Source organism: Ranitomeya imitator, chromosome 1 (genome assembly GCF_032444005.1).
Source record: "Ranitomeya imitator isolate aRanImi1 chromosome 1, aRanImi1.pri, whole genome shotgun sequence".
Taxonomy (NCBI): Eukaryota; Metazoa; Chordata; class Amphibia; order Anura; family Dendrobatidae; genus Ranitomeya; species Ranitomeya imitator.
The window spans coordinates 596649931-596667272 of record NC_091282.1 but is presented as its reverse complement, the minus strand read 5'-3'; the positions used below and the strand labels follow the sequence as shown (position 1 = coordinate 596667272).

Genomic DNA, 17342 nt, shown 5'->3' with positions numbered 1-17342 from the left:
GGAATTTCCTATTTTGCCAAGGATAATAGGAGAAATTGGACCCCAAATATTGTTGTCCAGTTTGTCCTGAGTACGCTGATACCCCATATGTGGGGGTAAACCACTGTTTGGGCGCACGGCAGGGCTCGGAAGGGATGGCACGCCATTTGGCTTTTTAAATGGAAAATTAGCTCCAATCATTAGCGGACACCATGTCACGTTTGGAGAGCCCCTGTGTGCCTAAACATTGGAGATCCCCCAGAAATGACACCATTTTAGAAACTAGACCCCCAAAGGAACTAATCTAGATGTGTGGTGAGGACTTTGAACCCCCAAGTGCTTCACAGAAGTTTATAACGCAGAGCCATGAAAATAAAAAAAAAAATTATTTTCTCAAAAATGATCTTTTAGCCTGCAATTTTTTATTTTCCCAAGGGTAACAGGAGAAATTTGACCCCAAAAGTTGTTGTCCAGTTTCTCCTGAGTACGCTGATACCCCATATGTGGGGGTAAATCACTGTTTGGGCACATGCCGGGGCTCGGAAGTGAAGTAGTGACGTTTTGAAATGCAGACTTTGATGGAATGCTCTGTGGGCGTCACGTTGCATTTGCAGAGCCCCTGATGTGGCTTAACAGTAGAAACCCCCCACAAGTGACCCCATTTTGGAAACTAGACCCCCAAAGGAACTTATCTAGATGTGTGGTGAGCACTTTGAACCCCCAAGTGCTTCATAGAAGTTTATAATGCAGAGCCGTGAAAATAATAAATACGTTTTCTTTCCTCAAAAATAATTATTTAGCCCAGAATTTTTTAATTTTCCCAAGGGTAACAGGAGAAATTTGACCCCAATATTTGTTGTCCAGTTTCTCCTGAGTATGGTGATACCCCATATGTGGGGGTAAACCACTGTTTGGGCACATGCCGGGGCTCGGAATTGAAGTAGTGACGTTTTGAAATGCAGACTTTGATGGAATGCTCTGCGGGCGTCACGTTGCGTTTGCAGAGCCCCTGATGTGCCTAAACAGTAGAAACCCCCCACAAGTGACCCCATTTTGGAAACTAGACCCTGAAAGGAACTTATCTAGATGTGTGGTGAGCACTTTGAACCCCCAAGTGCTTCATAGAAGTTTATAATGCAGAGCCGTGAAAATAATAAATACGTTTTCTTTCCTCAAAAATAATTATTTAGCCCAGAATTTTTTATTTTCCCAAGGGTTACAGGAGAAATTGGACCCCAAAAGTTGTTGTCCAGTTTCTCCTGAGTACGCTGATACCCCATATGTGGGGGTAAACCACTGTTTGGGCACACGTCGGGGCTCAGAAGGGAAGTAGTGACTTTTGAAATGCAGACTTTGATGGAATGGTCTGCGGGTGTCAAGTTGCGTTTGCAGAGCCCCTGGTGTGCCTAAACAGTAGAAACCCCCCACAAGTGACCCCATTTTAGAAACTAGACCCCCCAAGGAACTTATCTAGATATGTGGTGAGCACTTTGAACCCCCAAGTGCTTCACAGACGTTTACAACGCAGAGCCGTGAAAATAAAAAATCATTTTTCTTTCCTCAAAAATTATGTTTTAGCAAGCATTTTTTTAGATTCACAAGGGTAACAGGAGAAATTGGACCCCAGTAATTGTTGCGCAGTTTGTCCTGAGTATGCTGGTACCCCATATGTGGGGGTAAACCACTGTTTGGGCACACGTCAGGGCTCGGAAGTGAGGGAGCACCATTTGACTTTTTGAATACGAGATTGGCTGGAATCAATGGTGGCGCCATGTTGCGTTTGGAGACCCCTGATGTGCCTAAACAGTGGAAACCCCTCAATTCTAACTCCAACACTAACCCCAACACACCCCTAACTCTAATCCCAACTGTAGCCATAACCCTAATCACAACCCAAACCCCAACACACCCCTAACCACAACACTAACCCCAACACACCCCTAACCCTAACCACAACCCTAATTCCAACCCTAACCCTAAGGCTATGTGCCCACGTTGCGGATTCGTGTGAGATATTTCCGCACCATTTTTGAAAAATCTGCGGGTAAAAGGCACTGCGTTTTACCTGCGGATTTTCCGCGGATTTCCAGTGTTTTTTGTGCGGATTTCACCTGCGGATTCCTATTGAGGAACAGGTGTAAAACGCTGCGGAATCCGCACAAAGAATTGACATGCTGCGGAAAATACAACGCAGCGTTCCCGCGCGGTATTTTCCGCACCATGGGCACAGCGGATTTGGTTTTTCATATGTTTACATGGTACTGTAAACCTGATGGAACACTGCTGCGAATCCGCAGCCAAATCCGCACCGTGTGCACATGGCCTAATTCTAAAGGTATGTGCACACGCTGCGGAAAACGCTGCGGATCCGCAGCAGTTTCCCATGAGTGTACATTTCAATGTAAACCTATGGGAAACAAAAATCGCTGTGCACATGCTGCGGAAAAACTGCACGGAAACGCAGCGGTTTACATTCCGCAGCATGTCACTTCTTTGTGCGGATTCAGCAGCGGTTTTACAACTGCTCCAATAGAAAATCGCAATTGTAAAACCGCAGTGAAATGCGCAGAAAAAAACGCGGTAAATCCGCCATAAATCCGCAGCGGTTTAGCACTGCGGATTTATCAAATCCGCAGCGGAAAAATCCGCAGAGGACCAGAATACGTGTGCACATTCCTAACCCTAACCCTAGCCCTAACCCTACCCCTACCCCTAACCCTACCCCTAACCCTACCCCTAACCCTAGCCCTACCCCTACCCCTAACCCTACCCCTACCCCTAACCCTACCCCTACCCCTAACCCTAACCCTATTCTAACATTAGTGGAAAAAAAAAATTTCTTTATTTTTTTTAGTGTCCCTACCTATGGGGGTGACAAAGGGGGGGGGTCATTTATTATTTTTTTTATTTTGATCACTGAGATAGATTATATCTCAGTGATCAAAATGCACTTTGGAACGAATCTGCCGGCCGGCAGATTCGGCGGGCGCACTGCGCATGCGCCCGCCATTTTGGAAGATGGCGGCGCCCGGGAGAAGACGGACGGGACCACGGCTGGATCGGTAAGTATGATAGGGTGGGGGGGGACCACGGGGGGGGGGGATCGGAGCACGGGGGGGGGAATCGGAGCGCGGGAGGGGTGGAACGGAGCGCGGGGGGCGTGGAACGGAGCACGGGGGGGCTGGAACGGAGCACGGGGGGGTGGAACGGAGCACGGGGGGGGGGTGGATCGGAGTGCAGGGGGGGTGATTGGAGCACGGGGGGGTGATTGGAGCACGGGGGGAGCGGACACGAGCACGGGGGGGAGCGGAGCACAGGACGGAGGGGAGCCGGAGCAGTGTACCGGCCAGATCGGGGGGGTGGGGGGGCGATCGGAGGGGTGGGGTGGGGGCACACTAGTATTTCCAGCCATGGCCGATGATATTTCAGCATCGGCCATGGCTGGATTGTAATATTTCACCCGTTATAATGGGTGAAATATTACAAATCGCTCTGATTGGCAGTTTCACTTTCAACAGCCAATCAGAGCGATCGTAGCCACGAGGGGGTGAAGCCACCCCCCCTGGGCTAAACTACCACTCCCCCTGTCCCTGCAGATCGGGTGAAATGGGAGTTAACCCTTTCACCCGATCTGCAGGGACGCGATCTTTCCATGACGCCGCATAGGCGTCATGGGTTGGAATGGCACCGACTTTCATGACGCCTACGTGGCGTCATGGGTCGGGAAGGGGTTAAAGGGTACAAAAATTAAAAGTTTGAAAATTGCAAAATTTTTGCCAAATTTCCGTTTTTTTCCCCCACAAATAAAACGCAAGTCATATCCATAAGGAAAACAAGAGCTGGGGGGAATTACGGATATCTCACCACCGCCACCAATCTGTGACGGAACTTACAGTTGCAGCTCTGTGGCCCTTACCCTCAGGTTAGTCAGGGAACTGCACATAGGATAAGTAGTCGTGAGAGAGGCTGCCCTGTCACATACTGGTTATCAAGGCACTCCGCAGTGAGGGCGGTATATATATCACCTGGGACTGGTGTATATATTAGATGCATTTGTCAAGTTACCATTTCTTTTAGCTTGTGGGCCCAGGGAAGCGCTCAAATCCACAGGTAATTTCTTAGTTTCTCGTCCGTCTCCACAAGTGAGGTGAAGCGGCTTCCGTGGCAGAACAGCGACAATGGCTAAATCTGTATAGCTAGCTTTTAACCCTTAGCGCAACCCCTCCCATATTTGCCACCGCCCCTCAGGGTTGGACTGAACTCTCCTCCCTTGACCTCCTAAGACCAGGTTCACATTGGGTCAATGGCAATGCGCTGACGGCATCCGTTACACAGCGTAACGAACACTATGTAACGGATGCGTTAGCGCGCCCATTGACTGCCACTATGTAGCGCATCGCTAAAGCATGTTATAATCGGCTGCAGCATTTCCAGTTCCGTCACCGATAGCACAGATGGAGTATCTGAGCACAGATGGAGCATCTGCGTTATCGCATAACAAGATCTTTACAAGGCATGCGTTGAAACGCAATATGAACCCTGCCTAATTGAAATTGATCCCAATATCTAGGATGGGTCACAACTTCCAAGTGGGAGGTCCAAACGGAACGACTGACGTCTCAACGGGTTCGTTGGGGCTGGACCGATATGGAGAGTCCAAACTTGGGTTGGCAAAGGCTATGTGCACACATTGCTGATTTGCCTGTGGAGTTTCCTGTGCAGATTCTGAATTTCTTGGCAGAAAACGCAGGTCAGAATCTGCTCCTTTTTTTGGTATGTGCACACGTTGCAGATTTTTGTGCAGATTTCTTCCTTTTTTTACCCCTGCAGATTTCTATTATGGAATGGGTGCAGAAACGCAGCAGTTCTGCACAAAGAATTGACATAGTGCTTTTTTAAATCTGCTGCGTTTTCTGTGCAGATTTTTCCGCACCATTAGCACAGGATTTTTATTTTGCCATTGATTTACATTGTACTGTAAATCACTTGCAGATCTGCAGCGTTTCTGCGCGGAAAAAAAAGCTGCAGATCTGCAGGAAATCTGCAACGTGTGGACATAGCCTCAGTGGTTCTGGAGAGCCAATCTAGATAGCTTGGTATGCAGGACAGCTAGAGAACGAGGAGACCCAGGTGTGTGGAGGGCTTCCAGGATTCTGGTGGCATATTGGACTCAACCCTGAGATGCTCGGTACTCATAATTCATCTCTAGGTATTGGAGCCTGTCTATGCCTTCCATCCATAGCTTACAGCCCTGCACAAAAGACGGCAGGGAGTCCCAGCTCTGTTCCTCCTTGCCTTAATTAACAGGTGCCCTCTAATTCTCCGGCCATATGGCAAAGTCCTGCTATTTTGGGAATTAGTGTACTTATCCCAAGGGTGGGGGGCTACTGTTCTGGGGGCAGAAGGAGATTTCTGGAGAATATATTGGGCCTGAATTAATAAATCCGAAATTGAGTATCCCTCGTCCCTCACAATATCAAAGACATTTTACCACTAACATGTACAATATGTCACAAAAAAAAAAAAAAAAGGCACAATCTCAGGCCGGCATCACACTAGCAAGTTTTACGGACGCATGAGAGGTGCAGAAAATACGGATTGCATACGGTACAATGATTCTCTATGGCCCAGCTCCTATCTGTCGTATTTTACTGATCCGTATTATACGGTCTTCTACGGCCGTAGAAAATCGCAGCATACTGCGTTTGTCACCGTATTGCACAAAAAAAATAAAATAAATAAATCGCCAGTCTATGGGGGCGAGAAAATTACGGATTACACACGGACCAGCAGTGTGACTTGCGAGAAATACGCAGCGGTGTTCTATAGAAAAGCCGGCAATCCAGTGCGGTGTACAGTAAAATCACACTGACAGGTTAGAATAGAATAGCTAAGATTATATATATATATCTCAATATTTCATACAGCGCTAGATAGGAGAAAGGCCGGTAATTCAATTGCCGGCTTTTCCTATCTCCTTCACAAACCCGACATGACATGTGACATGGTTTACATACAGTAAACCATCTCATATCCCTTTTTTTTTTGCATATTCCACACTACTAATGTTAGTGTGTATGTGCAAGATTTGGGCGCTCTAGCTATTAAATTAAAGGGTTAAATCGTGGAAAACATTGGCGTGGGCTCCCGCGCAATTTTCTCCGCCCTCTGCTGGATGTCCTCATATGAACTCAAGCCTGGGAACTTTTCAGAATATTTTGCCAGGCTCGAGTTCATATGAGGACATCCAGCAGAGGGCGCCTCACCGCGACTCAAGGTAACTACAGGTCATTCCCCTGCATTCCATTCATTCGCCTGTTTTTACAGGCAGGGGCGGCTGCATTAGCAGGCTTCTTCTTGTAAAATTAGTTAACCCCTTCAGATGGATTTACATCATGGGACGTGATAGAACGACGGAAGGTATGGGATATTGTTGATTTATTTTTCCTTTTTTGCAGAACGAGGGTCTTCAGGTGGATTAGGAGTCTAATAAAATAATAAAACACCCTTTGTCTTTATTTCATTAAAATACTTTGTAATAATGCGTGTGTTTTATTAACCATTTCCAACTATTGGATTAATAATGGATAGGTGTCATAATTGACGCCTCTCCATTATTAATCTGGCTTAATGTCACCTTATAATAGCAAGGTGACATTAACCCTTCATTACCCCATATCCCACCACTACACGGGAGTGGGAAGAGAGGCTAAGTGCCAGAATAGGCGCATCTTCCAGATGTGCCTTTTCTGGGGTGGCTGGGGGCAGATGTTTTTAGCCAGGGGGGGGCAATACCATGGACCCTCTCTAGGCTATTAATATCTGCCCTCAGTCACTGGCTTTACCATTCTGGCAGAGAAAATTGCGCGGGAGCCCACGCCAATTTTTTCCGCGATTTAACCCTTTAATTTAATAGCTAGAGTACCCAAATTTTGCACATACACACTACTAGCATTAGTAGTGTGGAATGTGCAAAAAAAAAAAAAAAAAAAAGGGATATGAGATGGTTTACTGGTATGTGTAAACCATGTCTCATATCATGTCGGGCTTGTGAAGGAGATAGCAAAAGCCGGCAATTGAATTACCGGTTTTAAGCTATCTAGTGCTGTATGATATATTAATATATATGTATTTGTATATCTCACTGATATATATATATATATATGTGTATATGTGTATGTATGTATGTATATATATATATATATATATATATATATATATATACACACACACACACACACACACAGTATATATGTTTTTACGATTATTTGAGCACATGGATCCATTGTATGTCCGCATGTCGGTTTTGCAAGCCTGCGAGAAAATCTCGCAGTACGGATGTCATACGGATTACATACGGATGATGCCATGCGCAAAATACGCTGACACACCCTGCCTACGGATGACATACGGATCACTATTTTGGGGACTTTTCTGCGTATTACGGCCGTAAATAACAGACCGTATTTTCATACGCTGAGTGTGACGCCGGCCTCAGAATCAGTGGGATAAATTGAAGCATTCCAGAGCTATTACCTCTCAAAGTGACACTGGGCAGAATTGTAAAAATTGGCCTGGTCATTAAGGTCAATTTTGGCTCGGTCACTAAGGGCTTAACCTGTGGATTCATCAACTTTTATTAAGAGCTGCTCATACTCACTGACAGCTGGAGCGATGCCACCCACAGATCCCGGGCCTGGGATTGATCCAGAGACCGCTGCTGCCTGGGCTGCTGCGGCTGCCTGTGCTGTGGCGGCCTGTTGCTGCATTTGTCGATGACACTGTCGCAGATCAAACACCTAAAACAGAAGTATGATGTAATTTCTGATAGATGAATCAGATTCCAAGTCACGTTAAAAATTTCTCCCATAATTATTATTTTAGCGCCTTTTATTCCATGTGAGGACGGGTATACATAGTATAAAAAAAAAAAAAAGTACAATAATATTAAACAATACAAGTCACGACTGGTACAGTAGGAGAGAGGACCATGCCCGCGAGGGCTCACAACCTACAAGGGATGGGTGAGGATACAGTAGGTGAGGGCAAATAGAAGATTCCTGGGACCCTCTCAACAATCATGAGATTAAGGGTCCTAAATGGAGTGGCAGTGCTCCATCGTTGATACTCGGCAGGCACAATACATGTGCCGATAAGATTGAGCCTGGAATAATCACCTTAATATATGCTCCGGGGTAAATCTTGTGCACGGCATCCCCAGGTGCTCTGCCCGCTTCTCTATCCAAGTAGTAGCTCTGCACGAACACGGCGTGATCACTGAGGCACCTCATCCAGACGTCGCCCTCTCCACGACACTCTAACTGGACACCTTTCCCAATGTGCAGCCTGAGAAACAAGATGACAATTGTCTGTTGATCCCGGTGGCAAACGCATATCTGATGCACGCCTTTAACCTCGGCCTCACCTCGCCCGCTCACTCATATCTGTACGATGCACGTTGGAGAGCTGCCCGAGGCAGAATCTGTCCCCTCCGGATGGGTCTACATATCCGTCCACAGTCACCACGGGACAGTTCGAGGGCACCTTGAAGATCTCTCCCACCTGAATGTCCATTTCAAAATATGCAACCGAGCACCAGAACTCTGGTCCTGCTAGAAACAAACATAATTAACACTCAGAGATTGGGGTGTACAGTGGGAAGAAATGGACCTGATGACTTACCTGGGTGATTGGAGACTGGGTGTGAATACTGGGGGGAGCTAGGATGAAGAGGCCCTACAGAGACGTAAGAAAACAGTTAGCCGCAAAGTTACTGGGAAACCTCTTAGCAATTCTAGCGGTGGCAGCCAGTTGCAGCGACAGACGTACAGTAATGGTTAGGGTGGTGTAGCGGCGGCTGTTGGCTTCCCCTCCCATTAGGCTGGGACACAGGATTGGGAGAATAGGCTGCCGTGCTGTTTCCTGTCCAAGTAGCTGCAGAAAAGCAACCGAGAAGAAAACGAAGGGTGAAACTCCGACAAGTTCTCAAAATTTACAGTCTTACTCTATTGTATATGTAAAAAGAACCGCACCATGAGCGATACTCACTGTGATAAGGCTGCTTGGGGGGTGACTGGTACCCATTACTCTGCAGGTTATGGTTAGGCGTAGAAGGGGGAGAAGTTGAAATCATCTGCTGAGGAGGGCTGATGGGTAAAATGCCTTCACTATGTGATAACGAAGAAAGTGTGCAACCAGGGGCAACTGAGGTAAAATGAGAAAATAAAAAATGTGATGCAAGATTGCAACCAAACACCTACAAACCAGATAAGTAGAACTGTGAACACAGCAGTATCACCGCTGTGTATCCTGGTGATCTGGGTGTAGTACTGATCACTATAGTCACCTCTCACCAGTGATGTAAATACAGTAATATCACGGCTCTATATATTGGTGATCTGGGTGTAGTACTTATCACTATACACCCATTACCAGTAGTATACAGTGGGTATGGAAAGTATTCAGACCCCTTTACATTTTTCACTCTTTGTTTTATTTTATTGAAGCCATTTGGTAAATCCAAAAAAGTTCATTTTTTCTCATTAATGTACACTCTGCACCCCATCTTGACTGAAAAAAACCAAAAAAAAAACAAATGTAAATTTTTTTGCAAATTAATTAAAAAGGGAAAAAAAAACTGAAATATCACATGGGTACAGGGTATTCAGACCCTTTGCTTAGACACTTATATTTAAGTCACATGCTGTGCATTTCCTTGAGATGGTTCAGTCCAGCTGTGTTTAATTAAATTGATAGGACTTAATTTGGAAAGGCACACACCTGTGTGACCTCACAGCTCACAGTGCATGTCAGACCAAATGACAATCATGAGGTCAAAGGAACTGGCCAAGGAGCTCAGAGACAGAATTGTGGCAAGGCAGAGATCTGGCCAAAGTTACAAAAGAATTTCTGCAGTACTCAAGGTTCCTAAGAGCACAGTGGCCTCTATAATCCTTAAATGGAAGAAGTTTGACACCACCAGAAGTCTTCCTAGACCTGGCAGTCCAGGCAAACTGAGCAATCGCGGGTGAAGAGCCTTGGTGAGAGAGGTAAAGAAGAACCCCAAGATCACTGTGGCTGAGCTCCAGAGATGCAACAGGGAGATGGGAGAAAGTCTCACAAAGTCAACTATCATTGCAGCCTTCAACCAGTTGGACCTTTATGGTAGAGTCCAGAAAAATGTGTATGACCCGGCGATGAAGAATCCGCTGCACCTTCAGAGATCTTGTATTATAAAACTTCAATTTTATTGAAGAATAGTTAAAAAATATAAAAGAACATAGTCAAATCAGCCAGTGGACTTCTGGAAGTTTATAACACAAGGCCTCTGTTGCAGCGGATTCTTCATCGCCGGGTCATACATTTTTCTGGATTTCGTTGCTGTGGCTGCTGAGCCGCGACCCTGGCTGACAAACGGACTCCTGGAGTGAGACGAGAACAGTGAGCTGACTAAAAATTTTCTTCTTGTTAAGCTGTTTATGGAAGAGTGGTCCGACGGAAGCCTCTCCTCAGTGCAAGACATATGAAAGCCCACATAGAGTTTGCTTAACCCCTTAATCCCATATGACGTACTATCCTGTCAAGGTGACCTGGGACTTAATTCCCAGTGACGGGATAGTATGTCATATGCGATCGGCCGCGCTCTCGGGGGGAGCGCGGCCGAGTATCAGCTGACTATCGCAGCTGACATCCAGCACTATGTGCCAGGAGCGGTCACGGACCGCTCCCGGCACATTAACCCCAGGCACACCGCGATCAAACATGATCGCAGTGTTCCGGGGGCATAGGGAAGCATCACGCAGGGAGGGGGCTCCCTGTGTGCTTCCCTGAAACGATCGGTACAAGGCAATGTGCTCACCTTGTACCGAGCGTCTCCTCCCTGCAGGCCCCGGATCCAAAATGGCCGCTGGGCTACTTCCGGGTCCTGCAGGGACTACGTCCATGTCCAGAGCGGGCGCTGGTAACCAAGGAGCAGGGCACGCCAGATCGCTGATCTGACACAGTGCTCTGCAAAGATCACCCCCCCCCTAAAAAAAAAAAAAAATGAATAGCTGGTTTTTGGTTATTCTGCCTCACAAAAATCGGAATAAAAAAACAATCAAAAAAATGTCACGTGCCCGAAAATGTTACCAATAAAAACGTCAACTCGTCCCGCAAAAAACAAGACCTCATATAACTCTGTGGACCAAAGTATGGAAAAATTATAGGTCTCAAAATGTGGTTAAGCAAAAAATATTTTTTGCAATAAAAATCGTCTTTTCGTGTGTGACGGCTGCCAACCATAAAAATCCGCTAGAAAACCCGCTATAAAAGTAAATCAAACCCCCCTTCATCACCCCCTTAGTTAGAGAAACATAAAAAAAACTTAAAAAAATGTATTTATTTCCATTTTCCCATTAGGGTTAGGGCTAAAGTTAGGGTTAGGGCTTGGATTACATTTACGGTTGGGATGGCGTCCGATCTCCATTCCAGCCAATTCTGCGTTGAAAAAGTAAACCAGTGGTCCTTCCCTTCCGAGCTCTCCCGTGCACCCAAACAGGGGTTTACCCCCACATATGAGGGGTATCAGCATACTCAAGACAAATTGGACAACAACTATTGGGGTCCAGTCTCTTGGTACCCTTGGGAAAATAAAAATTTGGAAACCGGTGCCGGCAGCCATCTCCTCTCAGCGGAAACCAGGGACGCCTCCGGCCGGGGCTCCCTAGGTGTCGCGTCAGCTGCCATACGCCTCCCCACTCTCTCCCCCGCACATTCCGCAGCAGCAAGTAGCGGACTCCGGATCTTTTCTTTCCCCCCCTCGCATACCCACGCCGACAGGACACACATCCCAGAGGCATCGTGAGTCGTGACACCAAGACTACACGTGCACCAACAGCAGGGTAAGCACCGTCCTGCAGTGCAGTTTTATGCGTACAGTTCAGTCACTTTATTAAGGGGTACTTATTACCATTATCAACATCTACTTCCTGTCATTACTTCCATACTTGCGGGGCTCAGTTGCCGGCTATACGCCTCCAGCACCACCTAGTATTGAAGCCCTAAGCGCGGCATCACACTTTCTTGTGGTATAGCATTACTTATCTCCAGGATAGGCACAGATCCTGTAAGTGATCCCAGCAGCTAGGGGTATATATTGCGTCACTTATTCTCACTTGCATCGGGCACGTGCCCACATTGAGGTGAGCGCCAGTGTGTTTTATTTCTTCTAAATGTTCATTTTTATATAAACATTCCAAAAATTCCTGTAAAACACCTGAAGGGTTAAAGGGCCACTGTCCCCCCCCTCCAGCCATTATAAACTAAAAGAGCCACCTTGTGCAGCAGTAATGCTGCATTTTAACAAGGTGGCTCTTTTAGTTTTGTGTTCATGTATTACTAAAATAAAGCGCTTTGAAACTTTTCAAAAATACCTATCTTTGTCCACGGAGGCGGGTCCTCAATCCCCAGCTTGAACGGTACTCTGCCATCACGCACATCTTCAGGGGCTTTCGACGCCGCCCCCTCCGCGCTGTTTTCTCTTCAAAACCGGCACCTGCGCTGTGTAAAACATTGTGGGGCAGGCGCAGTAAGCTCTGGCGGTCTGACGTCCCAGCCAGGCTTGCAGACTGTGCCTGTGCAGGCAGTGCGGCCACCCGCCTCAGGAATCCCTGCCCCGCACTGTGTTACGCATTATGCACAGTGCGGGGCTGGGATTCCGGGGCATGCGCACTGCGTGTGTCAGACTGTTACCCAGGTCCCCCGCCTTACAGCCTCTGTCTATTCAGCTGATCGTCCCGGCGATTGCTATGAGGAGGAGGCACGATCAGCTGAATAGACAGAGGCTGTAAGGCGGGGGACCTGGGTGACAGTCTGACACACGCAGTACGCATGCCCAGGAATCCCAGCCCCGCCCTGTGCATAATGCATAACACAGTGCGGGGCAGGGATTCCCGAGGTGGGTGGCCGCACTGCCAGCACAGGCACAGTCTTCAAGCCTGGCTGGGACGTCAGACCGCCAGAACTTACTGCGCCTGCCCCACAAAGTTTTACACAGCGCAGGTGCCGGTTTTGAAGAGAAAACAGCGTGGAGGGGGCGGCGCCGAAAGCCCCTGAAGATGTGAGTGACGGCAGAGTACCGTTCAAGCTGGGGATTGAGGATCCGCCTCCGTGGACAAAGATAGGTATTTTTGAAAAGTTTCAATGCGCTTTATTTTAGTAATACATGAACACAAGACTAAAAGAGCCACCTTGTTAGAATGCAGCATTACTGCTGCACAAGGTGGCTCTTTTAGTTTATAACGGCTGGAGGGGGGTGACAGTGGCCCTTTAATAAACTTCTTGAATGTGGTTTTGAGCATCTTGAGGGGTGCAGTTTTTAGCATGGTGTCACACTTGGTTATTTTCTATCATATAGACCCCTCAAAATGACTTCAAATGTGATGTGGTCCCTAAAAAATATTGGTGTTGTAAAAATGAGAAATTGCTGGTCAACTTTTAACCCTTATAACTCCCTAACAAAAAAAATTTTTGGTTCCAAAATTGTGCTGATGTAAAGTAGACATGTGGGAAAGGTTACTTATTAATTATTTTACATGACATATCTCTGATTTAAGGACATAAAAATTCAAAGTTGGAAAATTGCAAAATTTTCAAATTTTTTGCCAAATTTCCATTTTCTCTAGTCACCTTCCACGACGGCATACGGAGGTTGCCTCTTTGCCCTAATGGGGAACAGGAAATGGAGAGGTTAAAAGGCCCTCCCTCCTCCCCCTGACCAGTGTCTTTCCTGTTCCCCATGGGACAGGAGAGGTTTACTACGTATGCAGTGGTGGCCGGTAACTACTGCTACAAGCTCTACCTAAAATGTAACCGGGCAGCATGGGGTCGTATCTTACCTCCCCCCGTTATGCTGCTCCCGTCGCGCCGCGCTGCGGTGTCCTCGGGACCTGGTCCTAGCCTACCCGCGCCCCCGTGAGGGCAAAGCAGGCTAGAGTTTCCATCCGGAGTCCTCCTGGAGCTCTCCGGTTTCCTCCCCTCCACATGCCGCTGGCGACCCGGAAGTGATCGCGCGCGTCACTTCCGGTCCTTTCTGCGCTCCCTGGAGGCACTTCCGCCGGCGGTGTCTCGTGCAGGACGGTGTCCTCCACCCTGGACCATGAAGGGGGGGGGGGTCGAGAGGATTTTTTGAATCGCTAGGGGCAGGGACATGCCACAGTGCATAAAACCTGCCAGAAGACGTAGCAGGTAAGACTATCCTGACATGGAGAGCAATACCTGCCCTGCGCGTGCAGAGCCCAGCGCTGCCCCTGCCACAGTAAGTGGTGCAGGGACAGGGGGTCCCTAGTTAGTGACTTGGGGGTATTATTAGTATGACTCTCTCTCCCCTCTCATCGCAGGGAGAAAAGTCTACCCCCAAAACTACTACTAAAAAGAAGTGTGCCATCTGTAACATTAAGCTGCCACCATTATGGGAGAAGAAACTCTGCAGGACCTGTACTGATAAGATTGTCATGACAGAGCAACCTTCTTTACTGGAAGAAATACGCTCTTTGGTCAAACAAGAGGTGCAATCCTCCCTAGCGGCCTTTACCCCCCCCCCACCCCCTCCACCACTCTCTCCAGCCAAAAAAAAAAAAAAAATGAAGATCCAGGAGGATGATTCGGAGTCTGAATCGGACCTCTCCTATGCCTCATCCTCGGGTCGACGGGAGGAACCTACGTCCCCTATATCTGCTGAAGCTAGAAAGTATCTTTTCTCTTCAGAATGGGTTGAGGATCTAGTAGCTGCCGTACGTAGTACTATGGGGCTGGAGGAAGAGCCAGAGCCACAGTCCATACAGGACCAGATGTTTGGCGGTATATCTAAAGGTAAACGGGTGGGGTTCCCAATCCACTCAAACATCAGGGCAGTTCAAAAAACAACAACCTGAAGAACATATCTGCCAGAATATGTTCCTGGGCAGAAAGACATCTGTTATCCCTGACGGCAGTTCACCTGAAAGGCTCATCCAACACTCAGGCGGATTATCTAAGCCGTCAAGACATACATCCCGGAGAATGGTGTCTGAGCAACCGAAGTTTTGAGATGCTGGTGAACAAATGGGGTCTTCCAGAAATCGACCTCTTTGCATCCCGGCAAAATGCGAAAGTCGAAGTCTTCTTCTCCCTAAACCCCAGAGACGGCTCCAGAGGAGTGGATGCATTGGCCCAGGAATGGAATTTTCGACTGGCCTATGCGTTTCCTCCAATTCCGATATTGGCAAAGGTCTTACAGAAAGTTCGGGAAGAACGAACACCAACTATATTGGTAGCCCCATTGTGGCCAAAGAGGAGTTGGTACAACCTGATAGTGGATTTACAGGTGGATGGGCCATTCCAGTTTCCGATGGAAGAAAATCTTCTTTCTCAAGGACCAATACATCTCCTAGACGTCCACAAATGGAATCTGGCGGCATGGCTACTGAAGCCCAGGTGTTGAGAGCCAAAGGACTATCAGAAGCAGTGGTTTCCACACTTCAAAAATCAAGGAAACCGGTGACCATTGCTATATATAATAAAATCTGGAAGAAATTCTCATCCTTTTGTCTTCCCAAAGTACCAGATCCCTTTAATCCGAATCTGTCGCAAATTCTAGATTTTTTGCAAAAAGGCTTAGAAATAGGCCTCAGGCCGAGCACCCTAAAAGTCCAAGTTTCCGCACTCAGTTCAATATTTGACCAGGAACTGGCAAATTAATCGCTGGATTAAGAGGTTCATGATTTCAGCCTCTAGGATGAATCCTAAAAAACAAATAACAGTACCTTTATGGGACCTGAATCTGGTATTACAAGGACTTACAGGTGCACCCTTCGAACCATTATCCTCCTGCTCGCAGAAAAATCTGATTTATAAAACAATTTTTCTAGTGGCCATTACCTCAGCAAGGAGGGTAGGAGAATTACAGGCTCTCTCAATGAGAGAACCATACTTGTCTATCCGAGATGACTCTATAATACTGCGCCTTGACCCCTCCTTTCTTCCAAAAGTCGTATCAGATTTCCACCGCTCTCAGGAAATCATTTTACCTTCTTTTTGCCAAAATCCAAAAGAAGAAAAAATTCATACTCTGGATGTCAGACGCATTGTATTATTTTACCTAGAGCAAACCAGCTCTTACAGAATTGATCAGAATCTGTTTGTCCATCCATCAGGACAAAATAAAGGAAAGAAAGTAGCAAAAAGCACTATTGCCAACTGGATCAAGAAAGCAATAGCAGAACTTGCTCAAGATAAAACCCCTCCAGTGGGAATCAAGGCTCATTCGACTAGATCAACCTCAGTCTCCTGGGCAGAAAGAGCAGGTGCATCATCAGAGCAAATCTGCAGGGCAGCCACATGGTCTTCGTTGCATACTTTCTCCAGACATTACAGGCTTGATGTAATGCCCAACAAGGATTTAGCCTTCGGCCGGAAAGTCCTCCAGGCCGTTGTACCTCCCTAGCGCCAAAATTAGTTGGTATTCCTCCGTATGCTGTCGTGGAAGGTGACTAGAGAAAATAGAATTATTCTTACCGTTAATTCGGTTTCTAGGAACCTTCCACGACGGTGCTAGTTCCCTCCCTATATACTCCTGGATTTTAATCTGGGATTCAAGGTAAACCGGTGCTATGGTTTTCAGTTATAAGTCACTGGTGAGGGGGAGGTGGGAGGGCCTTTTAACCTCTCCATTTCCTGTTCCCCATTAGGGCAAAGAGGCAACCTCCGTATGCCGTTGTGGAAGGTTCCTAGAAACCGAATTAACTGTAAGAATAATTCTATTTTTTTCACAAATAAACGCAAGTTATATCGAAGAAATTTTACCACTATCATGAAGTACAATATGTCACGAGAAAACAATGTCAGAATCGCCAAGATCCGTTGAAGCGTTCCAGAGTTATAACCTCATAAAAGGGACAGTGGTCAGAATTGTAAAAATTGGCCCGGTCATTAACGTGTAAACTACCCTTGGGGCTTAAGGGGTTAAAAAAAATAATCAATCACTGGTCTGATGAGATGAAGATAGAATTATCACCAGAAAGGTCTAAGTGGTATGTGTGGAGAAAAACAGGCCCTGCTCATCACATGCCCAATACAACCCCAACAGTGGAACATGGTCGTGTTAGCAACATGCTATGGGGGCATTTTTCAGCCGCAGGGACAGGACGACTGGTTGCCATTGAAAGAAACACGAATGTGGCCAAGTACAGAATTATCCTGGATGAAAACCTCTTCCAGAGTGCTCTGGACCTCAGACTTAGCCGAAGGATCACCTTCCAACAATACAATGACCCTATGCGCACAACTAAAAAAACAAAGGCGTGGCTTCAGAAGAACTCTATGACCATTCCTGACTGGCCCAACCA

The 17342-nt window shown here is 46.9% G+C and overlaps 1 protein-coding gene across 8 annotated transcripts in view; it reads right to left on the bottom strand.

Moving 5' to 3' along the window:
* LOC138680800 (mothers against decapentaplegic homolog 4-like) overlaps nt 1–17342 on the bottom strand; it is a 95785-nt gene that overhangs the window by 16447 nt on the left and 61996 nt on the right. For 5 of the 8 annotated variants that reach the window (XM_069768057.1, XM_069768051.1, XM_069768060.1 and 2 more), the window contains 6 exons: nt 9028–9183; nt 8809–8913; nt 8662–8715; nt 8405–8591; nt 8157–8325; nt 7640–7778 (listed from right to left, as the gene is read on the bottom strand). In XM_069768057.1, coding sequence (XP_069624158.1) covers nt 7640–7778; nt 8157–8325; nt 8405–8591; nt 8662–8715; nt 8809–8913; nt 9028–9183 — 810 coding nt within the window. The remainder of the gene's footprint in view (nt 1–7639; nt 7779–8156; nt 8326–8404; nt 8592–8661; nt 8716–8808; nt 8914–9027; nt 9184–17342) is intronic. The other 3 variants (XM_069768071.1, XM_069768073.1, XM_069768077.1) reach the window with 1 other exon arrangement.